We start from the raw sequence: 26,071 nt of genomic DNA on the forward strand, positions 1-26,071 counted from the left end.
TGAATAGGTTATTTAAATCAGTAAGGTTTAAATAGGTTATTTTAAATCAGCTTAAAAATACTGTTTTGTAAGCATTTCTGTCATGCTAGAAATAACATTTGTTTAATAAATAATTAGCATTTCCATTTCCAACTTTGAATTTAATTTTAGTCAGCAGTGACAGTGTTCTCCCTTTTGAAATAATTCCCATGTGCCTGTGTTTCTCATTCTCATTAAGTAACATCAGGCACTTTGTAGACAAAGGACATGTGTCTGCGTGCTTAGTCATTCAGTCATGTCTGACTCTTTGCAACCCCGTGGACTATAGCCCACCAGGCTCTTCTTGTCCCCGGGATTCTCCAGGCAAGAATCCTGGAGTGGATAGCCATTCCCTTCTCCAGGGAATCTTCCTGACCCAGGGATCAAACCAGGGTTTCCTGCACTGCAGGTGGATTGTTTACCAGCTGAGCCACCAGGGAAGCCCAGACAAGGGAAATAAGTAGGTATTAAGCCAATGGCTGTTGTGGAATAGGCAAAGGACCGTAAGTTCTGTGAGCAATCAGTGGATCAACCCAAGTCATATTTAAATAGAAATCTCTCTCACTTAGCTGACCTAAGTCATCTGGGGGAGAGAGGAGGGCTGAACAAGAGAGGATGCATTGAGCAAGGAGAGGTCAGTCCATCTGGGTTGCTTCTTGGCGGAGGATCTATTCACAGTGCCTGTTGTTGTCCTGGGGACGGATTAAATATGACTGTGTCAGAGTCCAAGCAGAGACTTCTGTGTTATGGTTAATTTCTCCATGTTCCCTTAAAGCAGTCTCAATGACATTTGCACTAAGCTGCCTCTGTCTTGTGACTTAGGCCGGAAGCAAGGAAGATCCCAGGGAGGGAGAATCAGCCTTTTTTAAACAATTAGGTTAACATAACAAAATTATTCGTAATGCTGCCACCGGAAGACAGGTTTATTTCATTGTCAGATATTACCTTTCACATTGCTCAGAGTTTCTTAAATATCCAGTTTATTTCATTGTCAGATTCTACTTTCCACATTGCATGGAGTTTCTTAAATAGTTGTAGCTGATACTCCATTATGTATTCTGATATATTTTCACTTTATGATACTTCTACCTATTTCTCTGGTCTTTCTAATTATTTTTGAGGCTCTCTAAAGTATTTTGTTTATCATGAGTATTCAGACCATTTAATGTTGAATGTTAACTTTAACCTTAAAAACCAACAGAAATTAACTAATGAATGCTGCAGTAAACTTCTTTTTTTACTTACAAATTTTTACCTCTGTTAAACTATTTCTGTAGGATAAATTCCAGGGAATAGTATGATTAGGTGATATATTATACTGGTGTGATATATTAACACGCCAGTATTCATAGCAGTCTTGACAGCCTTAGCTATACTTTTGTTTTTTAAATGAATCAACACCTATGTGGTGTCCTTAGCTGCACATTAGAATCACATGGGGATTCTAATTGTACATTACAGTCTCCTGGGAACCTTTAAAAAATATTGATGCCTCAAGGCCTCCTTGAGACTTTTATTTTATTATTAGCGTGAGGTGTGAACTGGACATTAGGATTTTTAAAAGCTCTCCAGGTAATTCTGAAATGCAGTTAAGATTAAGAACTTTGCTTAACATTGCATCTGAAAATTAATTCCTGAGAGTTTGTTGAATTAGGTTGGTGGCTTAAATCCTATTAAGAAGAATCAACAACGAAGTATCAATAGCTTGATCACATCAGTAGATACTTAGATGTTAATCTAGTGTGAACTTATTTTTTTTTTCACTTATCTTGGGGATGTATTAGGTCTTGATGTATACACAACTAGTATCATGGTAGGATGTTGAAAACCGTTTTTCAGGATCTTGAAAGCAGTGAAGCTAGAAAATGGAGAACTTTGGCCATTAGAGGAACACGATATTCTACAAGTCATGGAACCATGGAGTAAGAGAGCCCAAGTCGCCCCTCAAGAGTGAAAGCGACAGAGCAAAATGTCCAGAAAAGTCACGGAGCACACACTGTACTCTGTGTCCATAATGCATAGTAATCCAGAACTCACATCTCTCCAAAGCTGAGCCCTCAAAGTCCATATGTTAAAAAATATCTAGCTTGATTCATTGGTGCAAACTAGGCAGCAGAGAGAGTTTTCTGTGGTGGTTTAGAATGTCAGCCCAAATTCCGGCTTAGCTGGCTGTTAGGCACGTCATTAAATCTCTTATGGTGTTGGTTTCCTCAGCTGCCAGTCTTCCCGCACAGGGTAGTTAGGAGAATAACTCAGGTGATGTCTGTAGACACAGCTCAGCATTTTTAATTTCCTCAGCTGCCAGTCTTCCCGCACAGGGTAGTTAGGAGAATAACTCAGGTGATGTCTGTAGACACAGCTCAGCATTTTTAATTTCGTCAGCTGCCAGTCTTCCCGCACAGGGTAGTTAGAAAGGTGATGTCTGTAGACACAGCTCAGCATTTGATACGTCGTTGAATAATCCAGCAGTGAAGGAGTGATGGAGGTTGCACCCATTGCTTATGGACGAGAGCAGGGCCCAGTGTTCAGTGAGTACTTCACGCATACGTCCCGGGGCTTCCCCGTAGCTCAGCGGTAAAGAGTCCTCCTGCCAGTGCAGATGTGGGTTTGATCCTGGATCGCGAAGATCCCCGGGAAGATGACACGGCCACCCCGTCCAGAATTCTTGCCTGGGAAATCCCACAGACAGAGGAGCCTGGCAGGCTGCAGTCCATGGGTTCACAAAGAGTTGGACATGACTGAAGCAACTTAGCATACACACACCAATAGATGGATAGCATTTTATCCTTTGAAGCAATGATTTATCTGTCCCTTCAGAAAGAGTGTGTTCTTAGTGATCCCAAACCATTTGTTTACAAAGTATATCCCTACTTTTCTGCCCTGGAGTGAAATCCCAACAAATATTGGAGCACGGGCCATGTGTCGGGAGATGGAACAGGACAGTGCGACCCGGCCAGTCAGAAGACGGGAGGTCCTGGCCTTCCTTAGCGGTTACAGGGAGTGGAGAAGTTGTAGGACAACACGAGAGATCTTTCAGCTCTTAGCGGTGGGAGACCGCTCTGGGAGTCGAGCTGGACTCTCCAGATAAAACTCAGGGTGCCCAAGAATGGTCTGAAAACAATATATTAACAGGATGCTTGAAAGGATATATATTAACAATTATATATATGCTTGAAAGTTTCCCATATTCACGGCGTCAGTCCTTTATGTCTTGAAGTCTGTTCTGGGGCGTGGTTGAGTGTAACCCAGCGAGAGGTTCTCCGAGACCCACAGAAGCCTGTGACGCTGTCGTAAGGAAGTACCGCCTGCACTGTGCCGCTCACGCCACTGGTAGTAAGCGCCCTTTGCTTGACTCGCGGTGGTGGTGTCCTCACGGGGTGAAAACGGAGAGGTCGTGGAGATCCGTCGTGCTCCCCTCTCCCTGCAGCGTTTACACGCCTTCATCTACAGATCTTCTTTCTCTCATTTTTATTTATTTGTTTATTTTTCCTCTCAAAGCCTCATCTGAGGCTCTGGCGCCTCTTAATCCACCAGCTGAAATAACCAGAAATTCTAATGAATTTGCGGGTGTGCCTTCCTGTCCTGCCAGACTTGATGGCATAACATCCTGGTGTGTGTTTCTGAGGTAAATTTTAGATACCCAGGCGTATCCTTCTTCACAGCAGAAATACAAGGCCAAGGGTCGGGTGACTGAGTCACCGCTGCAGAATCCCACCTGCCAGGGCAGGAGACGAAGGAGACTTGGGTTCCATCCCTGGGTCAGGAAGGTCCCCCTGGAGAAGGAAACAGCAACCCACTTCAGTATTCTTGCTGGGGAATCCCATGGACAGAGGAGTGTGGCGGGCTACAGTCCATGGGGTTTCAGGCACACACACACTTCTCCGTGGCCAGAATGTCAGTGCAAGCCAAGGGTCAAGTCAATTACCAACAATAGGCATAGAGAGGGCTTCTAATCAGGAGAACAGGGAGTAGTTACTCTATGAACAAAGGAAGTGAACTTAAACTGGGAAGAAAGCCTGTCCCTCAGAACTGAGAGCGTGGGGAGGGAACCTCCAGCCCAACTCGGCAGGACAGTGGCTGGGGAGGCCTGGGCTCTGCCTTTCCTGCCCACTCTTGGCCCCATCAGTAGAGCAGCTCCGTTTCTGCATGTGTTTCTGTTTGAAACTCTTCAACTACATAGAAGTGGGAACACCAGTGTCTCGGGTGACTTGTTGCAGTTTATCTCAAGCCTCTGAGCTGGCCTTTTCATGTGCGTCTGCTGCCCGTGTGTTGAAGACTAGGGGCTCCCAGGCCAGTGTCCACATGAAGTTAAGCAGATGATGTTGGGACCGTTTGTTTATTTGAACTGTTTGTACCACCCCTACCAGTATTTCCAGCAACAGTGACTGTGTTTATACTCTGTGTTATCTCTGTTGAAATATGTATTTTTCTAGCTTGCATCATAATTTAACTCAAAACCATTATTTTCCTCCTTAGTAATACATTAAAATGATTTTATTATTACAAGTAACAGCATTGTAAAGTCAATTAAATGTATTTAGGGCATAATACGCCACACAGGGGTAAAACTCCCATGAGATTCTTTCTGCTTTTTGTTTCCACGGAGGTGGCAGTAACAGCATATGCCACATTGTGGTCACCGGACAGGAATCCCATGTTTGACCTTAGAATGGTATTTGTTTATCCTTGAGAAAGATATCATGCTTATCCTGGTAGCCCTGGTGTCTAGCAAAGTGCCTGCCATTTAGTAGAAGCCCAAGTTCAGGAAGTTGACATGTGTTCAACTAAGGTGTGAGAAGAGAAAGAAAAAGCCAGAGAAAACAGTGGATGAATAGGAGGGTTCTTAAGGGCATCAAGTGAGAAAAAGTTTTTAAAAGAAGAATCAGGTCACCATTTTTAGATTCTATGAAACCCAGACTCAGTGGGGAAAAAGCCACTGGATTTGGGGGTTTATTTTGTCAATGGAGACCCATGACAGAAGTCTTAGAAGCCATAGGGGAGGCGATGGTGGTGGTGTTTGAGTCTGCCGGGCTCTTTTGCGACCCCATAGACTGTAGCCCGACTCTTGCCTGGAAAATCCCATGGACGGAGGAGCCTGGAAGGCTGCAGTCCATGGGGTCACGAAGAGTCGGGCACGACTGAGCAACTTCGCTTTCACTTTTCACTTTCACGCATTGGAGGAGGAAATGGCAACCCACTCCAGTGTTCTTGCCTGGAGGATCCCAGGGACAGGGGAGCCTGGTGGGCTGCCATCTATGGGGTCGCACAGAGTCGGACACGACTGAAGCGACGCAGCAGCAGCCGACTGTAGCCCACCAGGCTCCTCTGCCCACGGAATTTTCCAGGCAGTACGTTGCCACTTCCTCCTCTGGTGGATCTTCCCAACTCAAGGATCGAACGAGCATCTTCTGCGCTTGGCAGGTGGATTCTTTACCACTGTGCCACCAGGCAAGCTGCCAAGGGAGAGAATAGGCTCCAGATGGCAAAGCCTTTAATTGTTTAAAGGGCCAGTGGGGAGGCAGAAGGGAAGGAATGGCGGTGGGCATTGTGTGCAGATTAGAGGGGTTACAGCGGTGATTCTCAGCGCCAGCATTACTGGTAGTTTGGGGTCTGATGACTCTGTGTTGTACCATAGGGCGTGGTCCCATGCCTCGGAGGGCAGCCGCCGCACCCCCAGGGGGGACAGTGAGAAACGCCTGCAGACAGTGTCAGATGTCCCCTGGGGGCTGGTGCAGGGGGGTCGAGACTGCTGCTGGCACACCCACTTTGCTGCTTTCTCTCCTCTGCTCCGTTGTCTGCTGGGGTGTTCGTGGCACTTGCAGGCGGATGGGGAAGGAACCGCTCCAGGAACAGGTGGGAAGCTACGGGCGTCCAGGGGGCGATGCCTGAATTGGTTACCAGAGGGCAGTTGATAGGGCAACAGGGCAAACCCACCGTTGAGAGCGGTGCCCTGAAGTTAGAAGAGCTGGGCAGATGTGTTTAATGTGGACTTCGTTCATGTTAGTTCATGGCCTTGAGCTCCTCACTCTGAAGAGAGAAAAGATCACCTGAGGATGAAGTAGATGAGGTTAATGTGGGGTCTTTGAGGGAATTACAGAACATTTTGGTAACCCTTGTGGGGATGGACTAACGCACATGAGTAAAAAGTGATCCGGAGCAGCAGTGAGGCCTGGCCGAATAGGGACTTTAAAAAATTACTCACAACATTAACTAAAATCCTAGAGGGGAGGACTTCCCTGGTGACTCATTGGATAAGAATCCACGGGCACAGGAGGCACAAGTTCAGTTCCTCGTCTGGGAAGATCCCACAGGCCACGGAGCAGCTAAGCCTGCATGCTGTACTGGTCCTCGCCCTGGAGCCCAGGGGCCCTGACTGCTGGAGCCGTTTTTGCGCCTCGAGCCTGTGCTCTGCAACAGGAGACACCACCGCCGTGAGAAACCTGTGCACCGCGGCTACAGGAAGCCCATGCAAAAGCAACAAAGACCCAGCGCAGCCAAAAGTAAAAAGGAAAGAAAAAGTAAAACAAAAATCCTGGAGAAGAAATAAACCTATGACCCAACCACTGTAACACTGTTTTAATTTGTGCACTTCACTGTTTATACTCAACGCTTTTTGCCTTTTTTATTTTGCTGAATATAGATTTTAGTGTTACTGAACTGTTACTTGAGTTATAGTTAATGACTACAGAATAGGCTGTAGGGCTTCCCTAGTGGCTCAGTGGTACAAAGAATCCACCTGCCAATGCAGGAGAGACTCAGGAGTCATGGGTTTGATCCCTGGGTTGGAGAGATCCCCTGGAGGAGGAAATGGCTACCCAAGTATTCTTGCCTGGAAAATTCCCTGGACAGAGGAGCCTGACCGGCTACAGTCTGTGGGGTTGCAAAGAGTCGGATGCAACTGAGTGGCTTTCCCTTATAAGGCTAGCACACAGGTGCAGATATTTTCTTGGCCCTCTAGTTACTGGCTTGGTTAGGTCGTGTCCACTTCTTAGTAACATTTGTCCTTAATGCTGTAGCACACCTACACGGAGCCTTGCTGGATTTTATTTGTGGATCCAGTAAAGGTTTTATACAGTGCCGAGTGCAGAACAGGAAACGTGTTGGCCTCAGGTCGCTTCACTGAGGTTCTCCCTGACCCACCACATTTAAAACTGCAAACCCATATCTGCTTCATTTTTTCCACCACCCCTGCTGTCTCCAGAACACTGGGTGTTTTATCTTGATTGCTCCTATCTCCCTTGCTAAGTCCACAGACTCCCACAGGTGGGACAAGGATTTGGGGTCGGTTGACTGGCCCAGAGAGTACTGGCATGTAAATACTTGCTGGGTGGTGGGGTTGACCCAGATGGACAGGCTAGGCGAGCTTGAAGAGTGTCCACAGCAGCACATATTCATGGAAGCCAGTGGGAGGGTAATTGCACTTACTAGTACTTGGTTTCCAGGTGGGCGCAAAAGCAGCAGCAGTCCGCGTGGCTGATGAACTGGGAGATGGTAGGGTTAGCGCTGATGGCAGCCGGTGTGCGCTCCTCTGGCAGGAGAGCGTGGGAGAGGTGGGAGGCAAGCAGACTGTGCTTCCAGCAGGGAATGTCCCTGGGTTTCCTTACTACAAAAGAAGCAGTTTGAGAATTAACAGTGGCATGGTTGGTAGAAAATGCCATTTTGCCAGGAATGGACTGTATCGCTGTTTAATTGCCTCTGCCTTGGCCAGCAGCCCCCTCTTGGCTTGCTGTGTGTTTGATTCACACCGTATGGCACTGTATAAGTTAAGTTGTGTTTTCAAGGATTTTTTTTTTCCTGATCGGAGCAAGGCTGTATGTGGTAATCTGAGTAAGCAGGTATGCCCGTCAGGCCTGAGTTACGCAGGGCTAGTGACACTGTCACCTCAGCCTGGGTGGTGCAGTGGTGAAGAGCCTGCCTGCCGATACAGGAGACGCAAGAGACACAGGTTCGATCCCCGGGTCGGGAAGGTTCCCCTGGAGAAGGGCATGGCAACCCACCTCAGTATTATCACCTGGAAAATCCCATGGACAGAGGAGCCTTGCGGGCTACAGTCCTTGGAGTCTCAAAGAGTTGGACGTACTAACACTCTTACTTGGTAAATGTGTAAGATATTTAGCATGGCATATTTTAAGCAACTGCTAGGAGTCTTGCTTGAGTATGGAAATTGTAACAGTTTTCTTCTGGAACAGCCTTAATTGTCACCTTCAGCCAGTATATGGCTCTCCAGTTTGTTACAGATTTTCTACTGTAACATGGTTTTAGCTTTCAGATTCCACGTATTCCCTGGTGAATTGTTAAGGACGGACAGGTATGATTTAGCGGACGAAACACTGGATTGACAGTTGAAGTACTGTTTCCGTCTCATGTTTGTCAGTAGTGACATGTCTTAATTCATTCGTTTCTTCCTGTCTAAAGCATGATGGTGATCCCCAACACCACTCTCTGCCTTCTTCCAGAACCTCTGGGACACTTTTGTCAACATACTGGTTTATTGGAACCATGTAAAGAGATTTCATGTTTTGAGGTCTATCCCAGAAATGCCTTTTGTCTTACCTATTCCTTTTTCGGCTTTATTTGAATATTGATTTATCTGCAGTGATTTGAGTTGAGCTGAGTTGGTCATCTTTTAAATTTAAAAAGTTTTAATTTATGTTATTGGAACCAACTGCTTTATTCAAAATAGAATTTGATAATTATATTGACAAGTGTAGTATGATAAGACATAGTATTTTTCTCTATATAGTTTTGACTTTGAGAATTTTGAGGATACATCCTCCACTTGTTTTTAACAAAAATTGGACTGACCTTGCATAGATTGGAGCGATTAATTTCTTCCCTTCTAAGTAAAATTGACCACAATTAGCATATGCTGTAACCCATTTTAAGACAAATGCTTAGGAAGACTTGCTTTTTTTCTTTTTTGGAAAACCAGAGGAAAACCATTCTCCATACATTGTTCCTCATTGTTTGTTTGTGAGCATAATATTAACTCTCTCAGGATCCCAGTCTTCTCTTTATCTTCATCAAAGAACATCCTTAGGAAGGAATCCTGCATTTTCCATTTAGCCCATTTGTGACTTCTTTTGAAGTTATGTGTCTGAATTACCTGGGAACTGTGCAAACCAACTTTCTGGAGCAGAGCCTCAAAGAGCAGTGAGGTTAGAAAGTTTGCATAAGAGTTAGAGAATTTAACCTATGCCTGAGAGGCTGACTATATGTGTATATTACATTAGTATGTTTTTATATATTTATATATATATTACAGTGTATTCGCCTGTTTTATATAGAGAATATACATATGTATTGGAATTTCCCACGTGGCACTAATAGTGAAGAACCTGCCTGCCAGCGCAGGAGACCTAAGAGATGTGGGTTCAATCCCTGGGTCTAGAAGATCCCCTGGAGAAGAAAAGGGCAACCCACTCCAGTATTCTTGCCTGGCGAACTCCATGGACAGAGGAGCCTGGCAGGCTGTAGTCTCTGGGATTGCAGAGACTCAGACACAGCTGAGTGACTGAGCACACACATGCATATGTGCCCTTAACCAGCATTTGCTTCTTTCCAGGGAGGATGCTGGAGAACCAGACTCCTGGAGCAGTTTGTCCTACGAAATCCCTTACGGAGACTGTTCTGTGAGGCATCACCGAGAGCTGGACGTCTATATGCTAACCTCCGAGTCTGAACCACACCAGGAGCCCCCACTACCTGGAGACAGTTGCACTGGACATATTTTTAAACTTATGAACATCCAACAGCAGCTAATGGTGAGGAAGAAAATTTCCATTTTGAGTCTTTGGTACCCTCACCCCTTCCCCCAGTGAGCTTTGCCATAATTAGAACATGGCCATGCGTCCCTCAGAGATCATGAAACCTGTGGAGCAGTTTTAGCTGCATTCGAAGTCAGCATTTATAGCAATAGAGCTTAGCACTGGGGTAGTAACAAGAGGAGACTGGGAAAATTCTTCACTGGGTTTTGCCAGGCTTTTAAAATAATGAGACACACACACACACACACACACACACACACACCCACACACACACACACACACACAGAACCGAGACAGAGAACCGAGCAACAGCTAGAGCTAGCATTTTCTGGCTTAAAAGGAAATTTGTTTAACACTGTAAATTTGTTGGTTTAACTTTATAAAACAAAATGAGCTAAACTGTTTCTGAGATTGTTGCTAAAGAACAGGAACCAAATTTCCTAAGAAAGTCTTTCCTCAACTCTTTCAATGAGTGATGACCACGTTGCTATATTTAAATTGATAGTTGTGCATAAAAAGATCACTAAAAAAAATAAAGATTTTTATAATCCACTCAAGCCTTCAAGATAAAGTTGTTGCCAGACATAAAAACATTACAGACTCCCTGGTGGCATTTATTATGGATAATATACACGTCATGTGGATCCATCTCTCTTGGCCGTAACATCTAAAAGGCTAAGTTTAGATAATTTTTCCACCCATTTTATTTCAGAGTTGATTTGATTTGGAAAAATCTTGGCAGTAATTTCATTTAAGGTCATCTGGGGTCAGCTCACTGCCAGAGTCTTCTCTGGGAGCAGACCTTATTTCAGAGACCGGCGGGCCAAGACACTTCATGGCAGGGTTGTAGACGCACTTGCCTCTGCCTCTCCGGGTTGTGTTTATTCCAAACTAGGTGTCATTTTATTTTCCTCTGTGGAGATGGCTGAAAACTCAGGTTTTCTTTAGAGCTCTTCTACTGGGTGAATGGTAGTCCATTCAGAAACAGCAGTTTCCAGATGCCAAAGCTACCCACAAGATGTGGAAATAGTTTCCTAGAAACCATGAGAAATTAGAACTGTGAGAAGATACATGTGTTAGGAGCATCTAAAATCTTTCAAGCCATACCACTTTTTTCCTCCAAATCCCCATTCTGTCATGTTCACCCTTTGTTAAATTCAGTGACCCTTTTTCATAATTCTCTGGAGTTGGTCACCATCTCAGGAGGGAGGAAGCAAGCGATTTTGAGTTCTCGTAAAGAAGTGTAGCACGGCAGTTCAGTGCAAACCTGTTTTTCTCGTACTGTCTTATTAGAAGGATCTGAGTGAGCTTGACGTGTTTAACACTTGGACATGTGAACTTTCACGTGCGACCCAGCACCCAGACAGGAGCAGGTGATGATCCAGGGCTGGAGGCACAGGGGCCGAGTGGCTGGAGGAGTGAGACGGCAGCACATGGTGTGTGCGAGAGATTATCCTAACAGAGCAAACGATGAGTGAGGAGCGAACCAGGCGTTTCAGAAAATAGTTCTGGGAGCTCCCTCGTGGCTTAGTGGTCAGGATTTCAGGCTTTCTCAGCTGTGGCCTGGCTTCAGTCTGTGATCAGGAAGCCGGGAATCCCGCAGGCTGTGCAGTGCGGCCGAAAAATAAATACGGAGAGAAAACCACGGATTCAAAAAACAGTGTCATTCTAAGGGTTCCTGAAACTTTGATACAGAGGTAAACCCTCTCTAACGATCAGACGCGTTTTGTTTCTCTCCATTTTTTTCCTAAACTTCGTCTAACGTGTGCTTGTGGTTTTTACATAATTTTAACTTTAGATTAACTTTTATTTATTTTCTAAAACATTACAAACGTCTTTTTCCGACTTCACTGTAGTCTTCACTGTTAGCGTTTGGAATGTGTGACAGCATAGCATTCCGCACCAGGTCATTAGCCACGACTGTTCTGACCATTCCCATATGGTTGGCTGCATCTGCTTCTCAAGCTGCAAAGACCTGTTTTTGAGATGACCTATAAAATGTCCTCAAAGCACAGTACCATCTGAGAATAATGAAAAATTCCCTCTTGCTCGTTTGATATGTTATTTGTTTAATATTCAGTAGTAGAGGAACAGAGGAACTCTTTATCAAAAGTGAAAGAAAGAATTGAATCATGCCACTCTTTTGAAATTATTATAGCCCCGTAACTGAAGTAGTTAACCTAGATTGAACAGAGCCTGTTTTGGAGATTGAGGGATGCTGTGTAACTCCTAGGTAAGAATTCCGGGCATGGGAGCATGTGTCTGTTCCTTGTGATTGAAGAGAGAGTTTACCAGACTGGTCAGGATTTGTTTTTACTTGTGTATACAAGGCAGGAAGGAAGCTGCCTCTGCCCCTCTAAAGGCCCTATAAAAGGTAGCTTTTTCAACTGTGCTGTTTTAAAATAAGGTTTCTTGAGGCTCAGTTTTAATCTCCTTTCTAAAGTCGATAATATAGAAAATAGCCATATTGTATTTTCTTGGCATCTTTATCATTCTAGTGATTATGCAGCTATCAGGAAACTGAGGTCAGGGCCGAGGGAGCGTTTATTGGCATTTATTTAGGTTGGCTCATCCTGTGACTTTAGAAGGGCTAGAATGCTAGTGACTTGTCTCCCACAGAATTTTCGCTTACAGATGTCAGTGACATCTTTTCTCATGGTCAGTTTTTTAAAAAACATCTTCCATTTTCTCCTAGAAAACAAGCCTCAAGCAGATGGACAGTCTCATGCCCTCAGCGGTGACAGCACAGGAACCTTCAGGTCCCCCCCGTGACCAGGATGCAGATGGTCACTTTCTTCCCCGAGCGTCAGAGCCCACACCCAGCCAGCAGCTTGCCTCTCCTGAAGCTGCTGAGAGCTGTCAGCGCTGCCGGGGGAGCACCGTGGGGCAGACTGAGAGCTCCTGTGATGTGTCCGGCGTGGCCGAGGAGGAGGATGCAGACCCTTCCTGCAGGAAGAAGAGCACAGGTGTGGCGAGAACAGGAGGTGAGGTGGGGCCAGCACCTGTCACAGACCCTGGGGCGGCGTCTGCTCCCGACAGCTGCGTTCCGAGCGTGCCCGATGGCAGAGGAGAGGACCCAGAAGGCCTTCCGTCCTGTGGAGTCAGAGATGAAGGAACTACGTCTTTGGCGGTGGCCCCCGACGTGGGGTCCACAGGCAGCGTCCTGCAGGGGGCCCTGGCCCAGGCCTGCCCTGGAGGCAGGCTGGTGGTCGCTTCACCAGCAGGTGCCAGTGCCCCCGAGGCTACAGGAGAAAGGGAACATGGCCTCGTGCACCCCAATGCTGCCATTGAGGGGAACATGCTTGAAGTGGAAGAGAGTATGAAGAGACAGTTTGAGGACCCCAGTATCAGCACGGCTGGAGCCTCTGCCGGAAAAATCACAGACGAGCCTGTGGATGGAGCCAGCCTTCCAGACGGTGTCTTGGCCGCCAGTCCCCTGGATGCTGACAAACCTGCAGAATCGATCCTTGCAATTAGTAATGGCAAAGCTGCCATTGACCAAACTGCAGAAACCGAAATTTCTAAAAGCTGTACAGAGAGTCACACTTCAGGAGTCCAGAACCCTCAGTTAATTCCAGCTGCTGCAGACAACGAGGTTTCAGAAGGGCTCCGACCCAACACTCCCTTAGCCAGCGTGTGTGCACCAGGGTCGCCCTCTGATTTAACCTTGTCCGGGCCTCACAAAGATGTGACGCCTACCCCAAAATCAGAAGTGGAGTCATCTAGTGTTCACAGCCAAGACAGCGAATCACCCATCTGCTCCACAGCTGGGAGTGATAAACTTTGCACAGCCCCTGGGTGTCAGCCAAGCACAGGGACGTCTGGTGGCGTGTCGCTTGCAGAACACCGTGACGACACGGCCCCCCAGCCTGAGAGCATGACCACAGAACAGCTCAGCACACGGCGCCCGCCCACTGTCAGCTGCCCGAGCGGCCCGCTGGCCAACTCCACCCAGAACACCCCAGACACCCCGGAACATGTGGGTGCTTCTCCTCTCCAAGTTTCAGATAAAGAAAGCCAAGGAGAAGATCTGAAAGCGGAGCGCTCGTCAGCAGATCCGGCTGAGGTGGTTCCACACCTGCAGGCCGCTCCCCCCAAGGCTGAGAAAGAAGGGGTGTCATGCCCGGCTGTGACACCAGGCGGGACTGTCTCTCTGGCAGGCAGTCGCGGCAGTGAATCAGTAACCAAGGATGACGCACTCTTGCTCGTCCCCTCCCAGAGTGAAAAGGGAAGAGCAGCCCTCCAACCACACACAGGTGGTGGAGATGGGCCTGACGGAGACGCGAGACGTCCGGAGGAGCAGCCTCCAGAAGGCGGCGCGGCGGGCCTGGGCCCACTCCCCGCGGCCCTAGACCCACCACCCGGCATGGGGAACACCGGCCCCGGAGGACTCACTGGGGCGCAGGAGTGCCCCTCCCCCTCAGCGGCCCCCGAAGCCCCGGCCGTCGAGGGGGCCACCGCCTCCGCCCTGCTTCCTGGGGGTCAGGCCACTGCGACTGAAGGAGGAGGAACTCGGGTGGTCCCTGAGGGCCCCGGAGGCGAGGGCAAAGCCCGGACCTGTCCCACCACTGAGGATGGCGCTCTCTGCTCAGAAGCATCGCAGGAAGAGTGCAGACCACCGCCTCCTGTGCCAGAGGCCCCAGGGGTCCCCGAAGAGCCCGGCACAGCAGCTGGGGCAGAGGACAGAGCGCTGCAGCCCGGCAACTCCCTGGGCACACCCTTGGCCCATCTTCATGCAGAAGCTAAACCCAACAAGGAAGTGGCCCCAGCAGCCTCCCGGCCGACGGGAGGTGGGGCCGCACAGAGCCTGGTGCCACCAGGAGCCGGTCTGGCTGCAGACTCCAGCCAGGACGCCCCAGGTGCAGAGCCGAGCAGCTCAGCTCCAGCACCAAGTCTGTTAGCAGGTGGGTCCGAGGCGCCGAACTGCAGTCCAGCTTCCTCGGCTCCAGATGTTGAGGTGGAAAACACCCCGTCCCTGGGGAAGAGCGCTGGGTGTGAGGTGAGTGGAGATGCAGTGCTGGACGGTGACCAGGTCCGTGGTCTACAAGAAGCCTTCGGGGCCAGGACGAAGGATATATCTCACAACGCCCCAGACACCTCGTCCTGCCAGGAGGAGAATACGATCCTGGGTTTGCCTGGAGCTTCACCAGCCGCAGGCGTGACTGACCCCCAGGGCACTGCGCCCCCAGAGCTGGTGGCGCCTCCCGGTGGGGAGAAGAAGCTGGAGGGAGCAGACTGTGGCTCTGTTGGCCTGCAGGAGGCCCAGGGGGACAGTCAGGCGCATCGCGACCCTCCTCAGCCTGCGGGTGGAGAACGCCCCCCAGAGACGGGGCCCTCAGGTGAGGCAAGGGGTGCCCCCGCTCTGCCTTGCACTATCTCCACCAAAGCCCTGCATCGGCCCGAGGGTGCCGACTCCATCGAGGAGGCTGCCAGCCGCATCGTGGATTCCGTCATAAAGGCCTCCGGAGCACTGATGACAGAGGGGGCTCCCGCGCACGGGTCACTGCCCAGGCCTCCCAGTGCGGTCCCAGGGACGGAGCCCACAGCGCGTGCTTCCGCCGGGGAGACGAGCCCCCTGCAGCCTGCAGAGACCCCGCCCGTGGACAGTGGTGGCAGAGAAGCCTCTGGGAGCCTTGAGCAGTGCTTTGCTGGAAGCGAGGAGCCAGAGATTATTCTGCCTGTCCAGGGACCTGCACCAGAGACAGGTAAGCCACACAGAGTACACAAGCAACCGTTTGAGGGATAGACTCCCTTCAGAGTCTCTGGGATGTGCTGGTAAAAATACAAGTGTCACTGCTATTTGGAGGCTGTGTGTTCACTGGGTCTGTTCACTGGGTTGGTTGCCAGGCTACCAGTCAACACCATCCGGAGAGACACGTCATGTCAGACTGGGACAGATTTTGCTTCCTGTATTCCAGAGCCCTGGCTTGATAGCTCAGAACCTACGAATGCTCTGTCTGTCCCACTGGAGCAGCTGCAAGTTTCCTAACAAGTTTCCTAACCTGGAAAACAGTTCCGAGATCCCAGGTGCTCCAAAATGATAAAGGAATGGAGCAGATGTTTTGAGTGACGTGTCTTAGTCCTTTTTCTCGAGAACTGTGACACACAGTGTCGACAAAGTGTGTTTTATTTACACACCTGAAACTCCCTTTCTTTGCCCACCATCCTAGTCTGTGTCCTGAGCACATTTAGAGTCAGGGTGGTTTCAGAACAGCTGGCAGTATCTTTCTAAGCCGATGGCCCAGCATCCCACATGGTGGCATTAGGTCATTGGTGAAGGCTGGGGGGAAGGGAACGCCCTGCTTTTCCTGCCTGAGGAGCAGGCCTCCTGTCCCATTGCCGGTGGCTCTTGGGCAGCCAGCCGTCTGGGAACTGGGGACCCCGCACCGCGCAGGACCTAGGATACAGGATTTCCGCCCGAGCCTGGTCTGCCGCGCTGTCACAGGGCAGACGTGTCTGCTTATCTCGGTGAAGCAGCTGCAGCGAGCAGATTGCTCACACAGCAGCAGCCCTGTTCCGTCTGCGGGTAACCGTGTCCAGAGAGAGCAAAGAGAAGCCACTTGTGCTCGGTGGAAAGAGACCAGCCTCATAGAACTTCTTATTGGGGGTTGAGGCTGAGGCTTAAACTGAAGTTGGACTGGGTTTTGACTCTTGACGTCGTTCAAGGTCAGTTGAGTTCACACTTTGAGACCACCACCTCTTCCCAGAGATAGAGGACCTATCTCCATGCTCGCCCCCAGACTCTCGTAGGTAAGAAGCCTGTTTTGTTTTTATCGTTTGATTGTTTTTGCAGTTCCTTCTAAATTTCGAAAAACCCCTTTACTGTAGCTATGTGTGAAGAGTTGCAGGGGTGGGGCAGGAAGAGAAATGAATGAACAGAAGAAGGAAAGAAGTTGCTTTGGAAAAAGAGCTGTTTAAACACAGTGGCCATTTTTCCTGATAAAGGGTTTTTAACCGTTTATAATCTGTTTTACCAGTTGAGGGATTTAAGAAACCCATAGTAGTAGTTTTGGTGGCTTCAGGCTTTTTGTTTTCTTAATATCTTGGATTGTTAGCCATGAGCAAATTTCTATCACTGTCAATCTCAGGATTTAAATAAGAAGGTCTTTAATTTTTAAAATAAAGCACAACAACAGGTCTATTTTGGGGGCCCTGGCAGGTTGACATTTCAGAAGAACGGGAGTGGCTGTAAGCTGATGCCCAGCTATGTTCTTTTCATTTGGGTGCTGCGTCTTTGGCCACATGGGCTGGAATTATTTCTCTTTCCGGCTCAGTAGTCAGAATTTAACCCAAGTAAGTTACAGACTAAGTAAGGTTGTCTCCAGAGTACCCTATGAGAAAAGGTAGATACCAAGAAGAGTTTCAGACTTTGGTTTTTAGTAGTACACAAATATATTAAGGATGCTAAGGAATTGGGTCTGAGATTTTAAGGCTGTAGGAAGGGAAATGAGACAGAAATCAAGTTTTAACAGCGTCTGTGGGTTTGGAGTGGGTGGATGTGTGTGGGAGGGTTACTCCTGACGCCTCGAGGCGTCACATGTGCTCCATGCTAATGGCCTCCAAGGACAGGGAGAAGTAACCAGTGGTGAAGCAATGGGTGCTTTTTTTCAGAAAATAGCCAGGACTGGGGAAAGTCCCTGGTCACGTTGCCCCAGAGAAAAAGCACCCAAGTGTGATCTCAGACCAAAGGGTATTTTCTAGGAAGTTTACATTCCACTTATGAATTTAACCCTACTGCTTTGTAAGTGGGCAGACATCAATCAGTGTAACTGCTGGTTTGGAAGGGCCCACATAGCATTGGCCTCTGTTTTTATTACATACTGCTGTCAGCAGAGCCAAATAGAAATCAAGAGGAGGGAATCACATACCTTCAATTCAAATGAAGGGACGCGGCCCCGGTACGTATCAAGAGCATTGCCTGCCGTGCTTTGGGAAGTTAGTATTGCGTGATGGAGTCAGGCCAGTCCTGGGGGGGCTGTCAGCACCCTGCAAGTCCCAGTAATCTCTGTTTACTGCTGTGACTGGGTGCTGCTTGCCAAGATACATATTTTCAGGTGATGGATATTATCATCAGGATAGTAAGGATTTATGAGAAATCATATCTCCAAATAAATGAAATAAAAATCAACACCTGTCCCCCGACCCCCACCAAAAAAAAAAAAACACACAAAAAAAACTTGTCTTACTCACTTAGAAATGTTTTAATCAAGGAGTATTTAAGGGGATTACTTAGTCAGTTTTTTTTTTTTTAACCTTAATCACATATTATGAAATGGAAGACAGATTTTCGTTCTTTGGACAACAAAACATTTGCCTTTTTTTTTTTTTAATTGCTAGTAAGATCATGTAATTAAAAATAAAGGCAAAGAAAGGAAACTTACAAGTATTCATTTATAGTAATGTAGCTTTCCTAAATCTAAAGTAGAGCTTTATACATGTCACAGTGTGCTATTAGAATACAATTTCTTAGATTTATTTTTAATTGGAGGATAATTGCAATATTATGTTGGTTTCTGCCTTTTGAATCGACTGTGAGTATACATATGTCCCCTACATCTTGAGCCTCTCTCCCACTTCCCAGCCCTAGAATATAATCTTAATATACTTCATTATTGTATACTGAGTATATACTATACTATAAACTGTACTCTTTGGTGAAAGAAACCTCTGTTTGGTGCCCTCTGTTGTAGGGAGCATTTTTCTCTGCCAGAGTAGTAGTGTCACTAGATTAATAATCATAGAAAATTTTCAAGATGAAATCGAAATGATAGTTCTATTTGGTTTTGGATTATCAAGATGAGTTTTGACTGTTCAGCCATCAGAGTCCCCTTTAAAAAAAAGTGTCAAAGCTTAAATTTGTCTCAGGTATCATTTTATCACTTCCTTCCTGTATTAGCTTGACCATATGGTGGTCAGGGAACAAAACCGCTACCGTTTGGTCTGTGAAGCATCAGTCTAAAGAAAACATGAGAAACTTTTTAAGAAAAGGGCCTGCTGGTTTGTAATTGTGTTTTGGTTTGAAAAGAAATGAAAGTTAACATCTAATATACTCAGGCTACTTTAGGTGGGTGAGTGTGTGTAGTATGTTTTTAAAAGACTCTTCCCAAAGGCTTTATCTCATTCTCAGCGGCTCTTTTCTTCTTGCTGTGCACAAGTATGTCTTGCCTGTATGATAATAAGATGGACTGACTACTAGCTGTAGTTGTTAATCGGTTCCCTTAAAGCTTGTAAGTTTTCTTTTCCATGTGCAAGTAAGCACCACACTCAGAATCATCATGAAAAGGTAATAGTGAAAATGGAAGTTCAGTAGGCATTGAACAAGATCTTCCTTTAGCTACAAACCCACACAGAGGCTGGAGAAAACCACACAACCCTGTGATCAGGGCTCAGCACAGAGCCAGAAATGACACCAGCTCCCAAACAATACTTGCTGTTTAATGCAAAAAAAAAGGCAAACAAAATGCATGAAACCTGGAGCAAGTTGTGTAAACAGGCCCAGGGAATCAATTTTTCAAATGCACTTTGTAACTACCTTGCTCTCCCTAGAAATGCCCGACACGAAAGCTGAAGATGAAGTGGATTTTCTGAGTAACACTCGGGAGAGTTCAGTTTCTGAAGAGCTGGCTCTGGGAAACAGAACTTCTACGCCGGAGGTGAAACAAGGCCCAAAGACCCAGGCGGTGAGTCTGTGCGAGCACAAAATGTGTTCAGCCTGCTCTGCTGTGTCTGCTCTGTGGTGCTGCCGGGGGGAGCTCTTAAATTCACAGTAGGGTTTTTCCCCTTCTCCCTTGTTCACTAATATACAGGTGTGGACGTGGTGTGGTGAAGCTTTTACACAGCATCCTTTTAGAATGGATGTCTTAGATCCCTGCAGGGATCCCTTGGAGGCTGTAATGAAAAAGGTTTTTTCCCCTGTGAGCACAAGCCTTTCCAGTCTGTCAGGAGGTTTAACATGTCTCAAGATGGGAATTACCACGAAAAGGGATCTACTGACACTGATTAAACCTGACGCTTCTCTCTCTATAGAAACTGATAGCGAAGATGATTTTTAATTTGAAACCCAATACTGACCAAAATAGAAAGTGTATCATTTTTAATGATTAAAAAAAAGGTTTATTAGATTTTCATAACAGCTCTATTGAGACATAATTCACATAGCCGTACAGTTCACTCATTCAGGTGAAGTGCAGAGTGCGGCGGTTTTTTAGCATATTTATAGAGTTGCACAACCGTCCCCACTGCCCAACTGTATAACTTTGGCATCACGCCACAAGGAACCCCGTCTTCACTAGCAGTTCACCCCTGCCCGCCTCAGTCAGTAGGCACCAGCCTCCTTGCTGTCTCCAAGGATTTGCCTCTTCCAAAACGTCATACAGATGGCAGTTACAGAACGTGTGGCCTTCAGCAACTGGTTTCTTTCACTTAGTGTATTATTTCAAAGTTCATCCATGTTATAACATTGATCAGTATTTAATTTCTTTTTATTGCCAAGTAGTACCCCATTGTATGGATGTACCATATTTTTTTCTATATTTGGATTGTTTCTACTTTTTGGCCGAATAGTTGTGAATAGTAACTGCTAACAAACTGTCCGTTTGTATGGACATATGTTTTTATATGCTTAGTAATTACTGTGTTGACTCATGTGGTAATTCTATATTTCGTATTCAGTAAGTTTTCAAAAATGATTTTTTTTTCAGAGTCTTGATTATTGTTCTTGTTTGAAGCTATTAACTTGTAAAACAAGAGAACTTATAAACTTGCTGAACAGTGGTCTAAGCTAGATGCCATGATTCTTTTTCTTTTTTTAAAAAGCACCAAAAGCAAACAAAACTGCGCACATCTTTGGCTGGAAAATCAAGTTACTGGAGTAAATCACATTGCCAGTCAGAGAATCAGCCATCCTTGTCTAGACTTGAGGGTGTGTTTTTTTTGCTCTTCAGAGGGCTAAGTATTTTTCATAGAATTACCCCAGTTAGCTAAACAGAACGGTACCCTTCCAAACTGTTTCAAGTGTATGGAGTGGGATAAACAAGCTTCATTTTGTTGGAGTGCAGTGGTAGGGAGGTGCTGGCTATTCTCACCCACCCCTTATTACCGATAATATTCATGACTAATGCCTGGGTGGCTACTTGTACAGCAGGCATTATTCAGACAAATGTTGCTTTTGCTCCTGGGGAAAGAAAAGAGAACACGCCCTGCATGGGTAACATGTGTCTTTGTTTCCAGAAGCCCCTGAAAAAGGGAAGGAACAAACTCACATCCTTGAATTCAAATACCTGTCTTTCTTCGTCCTCCACGTGAAGTCCTGTGATTAGCGTCCTGTGTACAGCCTGAGGCTTAGCCGCAGACCCCGTGCTTTCCTGTGAGGATAGCTCTGTCCTGACTGTATCTTAACCATTACAAAGAGGAGAGCAAAACTCTGTTTTGTTTTGGGTTTGTTTTTGTTTGCTTTGTATTGGGGGTATAGCTGGTAAACAGACAGTGTTGTGATAGTTTCGGGTGACCACTGAAGGGACTCAGCCGAACATACAAAGGAATCCATCTCCCCCAAATTCCCCTCCCATCCAGGAAGCCGCATAACATTGAGCAGAGTTCCCTGTGCTAGACAGCAGGTCCTTGCTGGTGATCCATTTTAAATACAGCAGTGTGTACACGTCCATCCCTAGCTGCCTAAGTAGCCCTTCCTCCCATCCTTGCCCCTGATAACCATAAGTGCCTTCTCGAAGTCCGTGAGTCTGTCCCTGTTTTGTAAGTAAGTCCGTCTGCATCGTTCTTTTCGGCCTCCAGATGCCAGGGCTGGCGCTGGATAGGTCTCCTCCTCTGTCTGACTGACAGTTACTCCTTTCCTTGTCTCTTTCCCTCTTCTCATCTTCCCCCCAGTTTCAGAAGTTGAGAGAGAGGACACTCCTCTGGTTGGTCATCAGGCGTCATTTTACAGATAGAAGAAGTAGACCCCCAAATAGTCCCTTGGCTAGCTCAAGGTCAGGGCCTGCTAGAATGGGAACTTCTAGTTTGGTTCTAAGCTAGAATCTGCCCAGTGGGGTGCTTTCTTCCCCAGCTCTTACCCCAGGCTCTCTACTGTGGGCTTATCCTAAGGAGCCTCAGGATTCGAGAACCGTGTAATCTGTCTGTTGTTGCTGGGGTATGTCTTTGCTTTGTGTGTGCCTCCACTCCATGTAGTTAGAGAAAGTATACTTTAATGACATTTTTAGTTCATGAGGATCTTCAGGTCCAGCGTTCACAGCGTTCTTACAGGGACGTGAAATCTGACCTCTGACCTGCCCTCCCTTGCTGTGGATCGAAAGCAGGAAGCGTGAACACAGCATTTTGCATCTTCCCTATGTTGCATTTTCTCCTTTTTTCCCCATCTAACTCTGCTTGTTCTTTTCCTGGAGGGAAGTTTGCGAACACGTTTGTAAAGGACAGAGAATAAATACTTCAGAGTTTGTGGGATGTACAGTTTCTGTAACAGCTGATCACCTTTGCTGTTGCGTGCGAAAGCAGCCCGAGGCTGCCTGTAAAGAAGCATTTGACTGACAGTTCTGATAAAATCTTCATAGAAATTTGAATTTCTTTTTTAATTTTTCTTCTTTTCTTTGAATTTTGAATTTCATATTGTGAAATGATTTCATGTCATGAAATACTCTTTTGAATTTTTTCTTTCATCACTAAACAATATAAAAATCTGCTCTTTGGTGTGTTTTTTTTTTCCCACGTGCTGTACAAAAACGGATGGTGGGGGAAAAAAAAAACAAAAAACGGGTTGTGGTAATCTGTCGGTCCCTGCCTTTAGAATATGTGTGCCTCAGTGGATGAGAAGAAAGAGAAAGCAAGTAAAATTTTTTCTCTTCTGAGTGGTCTCAGCCTGCGGGGGAGCTTGTTACTAAACCGCACAGAGGAAGCAGAGAGTTTCATGTCTCTCCCAAGTGTGTCTTTTGACTTGGTATCTTGACTTTCTTAGCCTGTCTGTCTTCTGGCCTTAACCTTCTGGAGCCTGGGCTTGCAGTCTGAGATTGTGATGGTAGTCGAGGGCGGAGTGGCGTTCGTTTAGGATTATTTAATTTGGTCTCTCAGACACATGCCCAGTCTGTGTATTGCCCTTGGGAATAAACCAGTCATTGCCTCATTGACTCATTGTTTCTCTGAATCAACCTCTTCCAAATGTAAAACAGGAAAAAATCTGTGTGTCTTTGCGCTTTGCTGCTGTCTTGAAAACCTGGAACACAGTTTTGCGTAAGGAATAAAGGATGCATAAAGGAATCGGGCAGTATCAAGACTAGTACTTGTGTATGCGCAGAGAAAGCACATGGATGTTAAATGCTTCAGGTTTCTCAGCACATGATACATGGTCCTGATTCCAGAGGCCCAGTTTTAAACACAGAATGGTCCATTCCCGTTCGTCATTTTATCACCACGTTATATTCATGGTTTGTCGCTACGTATTGCCAAAGATTCAATACTAGTTACACTTTCAGTTCAGTTCAGTTCAGTTCTAGATTACCTTTTGCTGTCCTTTTTTCCCCCGGTGAGTTAATATCTATCAAGGACTTGGAGCTCGACATGCAGTAAGTACAGCTTAGCATTCTTATTATTAATTAGTTTCAAAACTTCATATTCCAGTATCCTTTTTACTCATTGAAGTAACTGGTGACTTACAGTGGTTCCTAAGGCAATTAGACTGCAGATTCTGCTTCTTGAACATTGTTATAAAAGCTTCAGGAGTAGCAGCAAGCATTAATTTAAGTTGGGAGACAGGGTGCTTGTTTTAGTTCTGAGATCTTTAGAAATTCGAATGGACCTGAAAGAGTATCCAAAATAGGAAGGAAAAAAATGCTTTCTGGAAAGTTAAGCAACTAGCCTCATTTCAGAGCTAGTTAACTCTGTACGCTTGACTGGAACTCGTTTCTGTACGGGTAATGTTTCTGTTACACTGTGGTTTTCAGAAAACTCCTCCTGGGGATATACATCTGGGCAATTCAGTTCCCTTTGATTTTTTGTGTTTTAAACAAACAGCCCTGAATGATGGATGCACACATGAAGATTCTGAAACCGTTGTGTCATGCTGCCGTGCTTTCAGTGGTAGTCGGAGGGATCCCTTTGACTCCTGTAGCACCTACTTTCATTTGCTTTAAAAGAAGCCTCGTGATCTTGTTATGATTTGCTCACCTGTAGCTAAGTACCGTCAAGATGGTATTTGTCCAGAGAGTTTGCTTTTGCTGAATAGATAAGACTTTCCAGACCTGCTGTTTATTTCCTAAAGAATGCTGTGCAGAGATGACTCTGAGTATTGAGTCCAGAACAGAAAGCCTCTGGGACCATTCACCTTGGGGATATGCTCCACAGAGGCCAGGAAGAAGTTCTGACTCCTGCTTGCCTGCCCTAGTGCTTCAAACCAGCATACTCCGTGTCTTCTGTGGATCTTTTCAGTATATGGCCAGATTAATTAGGAAGGACTGTCTGTTCATTGAGGTATTTCTATAATAATTCCTTTTCCAAATGATCGTTGCAAGAGCTTGTTAGCCACACGGAAGAGTTAATTCAGCAACAGAGTGTCTTGTCAGGATGCCCACGGTCCTGGCAGCCAAACACTCAAGAAGAAATACAGTCAAGCACAACTCTGAAATCCCGTATGCTGAGCGTTAGGCTACCGGGAAAGTCTAGTCTTCCTTTAACACACACTCCCCAGTTGGAACCACTCCCTTTAAAAATAAAAAATGAAAACTACATGGCCAAACGTGGAATTCGCTCAGTTTTCATTCTTGGTTATTTTTGCAACAGTGTTACTATCTGTTTCTTCGTGGTCTCGGTAAGGGCGGTGTCAGACTGTTTTTGGTTAAAATCTTTCTGAATTCTCCCTGTGCTTTGGTCATTTTCTGTGTTTTCTTCCTCTTGTCTCAAGGGGGCGAGCTTGCATTTCCATACCTAGGCCAGGAGTCTCTAAAAAGGGTTTTGTTTTTTTGTGTGTGGCTTTTCACAGCCTTTATGCTGGGCTACAGCAGCTCTCTCAGACTATTTGGTAACTGACTGGGCAGGTCCTAGCACTGATAACACAAGATGGCTCACACAGCCTACCCTGTTATTTGACAGTTTCCAATTTTTAAAAAGAGATTTTTGAAAATGTCTGTGCTATCATATTTACATACAGAGTTTTGTGGTGTGTGTGTCACCCCGGAAAAAGCAAAGTGGCCTTGCCAATAAGTCTCCTCTACCTATGTTTGGGATTTAGGAGAACTGGCACCCCCGCCTCCATTGCCAGTGATCTTTTTTGGGGTCCAAATCTAGAGGTACCTTTAGTCACAGGGAAACTTACTCCTCAGCTTTTTCATATAGAATTTTTAGAGATACTCTGGATGTTTCTTCTGACATGGACTTAAACAAGAAATTTTTGCAAGTATTTGAGCAAACTCTGGGAGATAGTGGAGAACAGAGGAGCCTGGCATGCTGCAGTCCCTGGGGTTGCCAAGTCGGACACAACTTAGCAACTAAACAACAACAACATATTATTCTAAAGAAGATAGTTGCCAAAAAGAAGTGCCTTGAAGAACCCCAGATCATAAAGCCACAAGCGGAAAAACCTGCAACCTCAGTGTAAAAGTATCTGTAGATAATGTTTGTGAGTTCATGTGTGTGTGCGCAGTCATGTAAGAGTACAATTTAATGATATCTATAGATAATATATGTAAGAATATTTAATGATTTAATTTAAAACAAAATAGCATAATCTTCCCCTTTTCTAAAAAACTGAGGTTCACTTGGTGTACAATATTTTAGCTGCTTAGCAGTGATTCACAATTTTTAAAGGTTTATGTTCCATTTATAATTATTAGAAACATCAGGTATGTTCCCTGTGTTGTACAATATGCCCTTATAACGTATTTTGCACATAGTAGTCTGTACCTCTTTATCCCCTTGCCCTGTCAATTCCACATATAAACGATATCATGTAGTATGTGTTTTTCTCTGTTGGACTTAGCTTCACTTAACATAATTCCCTCCAAGTTCATGTATTTTATTGCAACTGGCAAAAGCTCATTCCTTGTTATGCTGAGTAGTATACCATTGTATATGGCCATGTATTTTTAAGTGACCATTTGATCTTTGAAGGAAGAAAAGCTTAGGTCCCTGTTGATAATGTGCATAATGGGGGCAGTTATATTCTCAGATTAGATTTTGATTGTGTGTTTTAAGAAGAGGCCTTACTGGTTGGCCACCATAAGAATAAAAGCTACACACTGTATGTGGGATTGTTTACTCTAGCCAGGAAAGGGTTCAGAGATACTGAT

The 26,071-nt window shown here is 46.0% G+C and overlaps 1 protein-coding gene across 12 annotated transcripts in view; it reads left to right on the top strand.

Annotated features, from left to right (window-relative positions):
* AKAP13 (A-kinase anchoring protein 13) overlaps window positions 1-26,071 on the top strand; it is a 320,810-nt gene that overhangs the window by 161,585 nt on the left and 133,154 nt on the right. For all 12 annotated transcript variants that reach the window (XM_060402005.1, XM_027975368.2, XM_060402001.1 and 9 more), the window contains 3 exons: window positions 9,584-9,782; window positions 12,481-15,490; window positions 19,332-19,465. In XM_060402005.1, coding sequence (XP_060257988.1) covers window positions 9,584-9,782; window positions 12,481-15,490; window positions 19,332-19,465 — 3,343 coding nt within the window. The remainder of the gene's footprint in view (window positions 1-9,583; window positions 9,783-12,480; window positions 15,491-19,331; window positions 19,466-26,071) is intronic.

The sequence above is a fragment of the Ovis aries genome, chromosome 18, assembly GCF_016772045.2.
Source record: "Ovis aries strain OAR_USU_Benz2616 breed Rambouillet chromosome 18, ARS-UI_Ramb_v3.0, whole genome shotgun sequence".
Taxonomy (NCBI): Eukaryota; Metazoa; Chordata; class Mammalia; order Artiodactyla; family Bovidae; genus Ovis; species Ovis aries.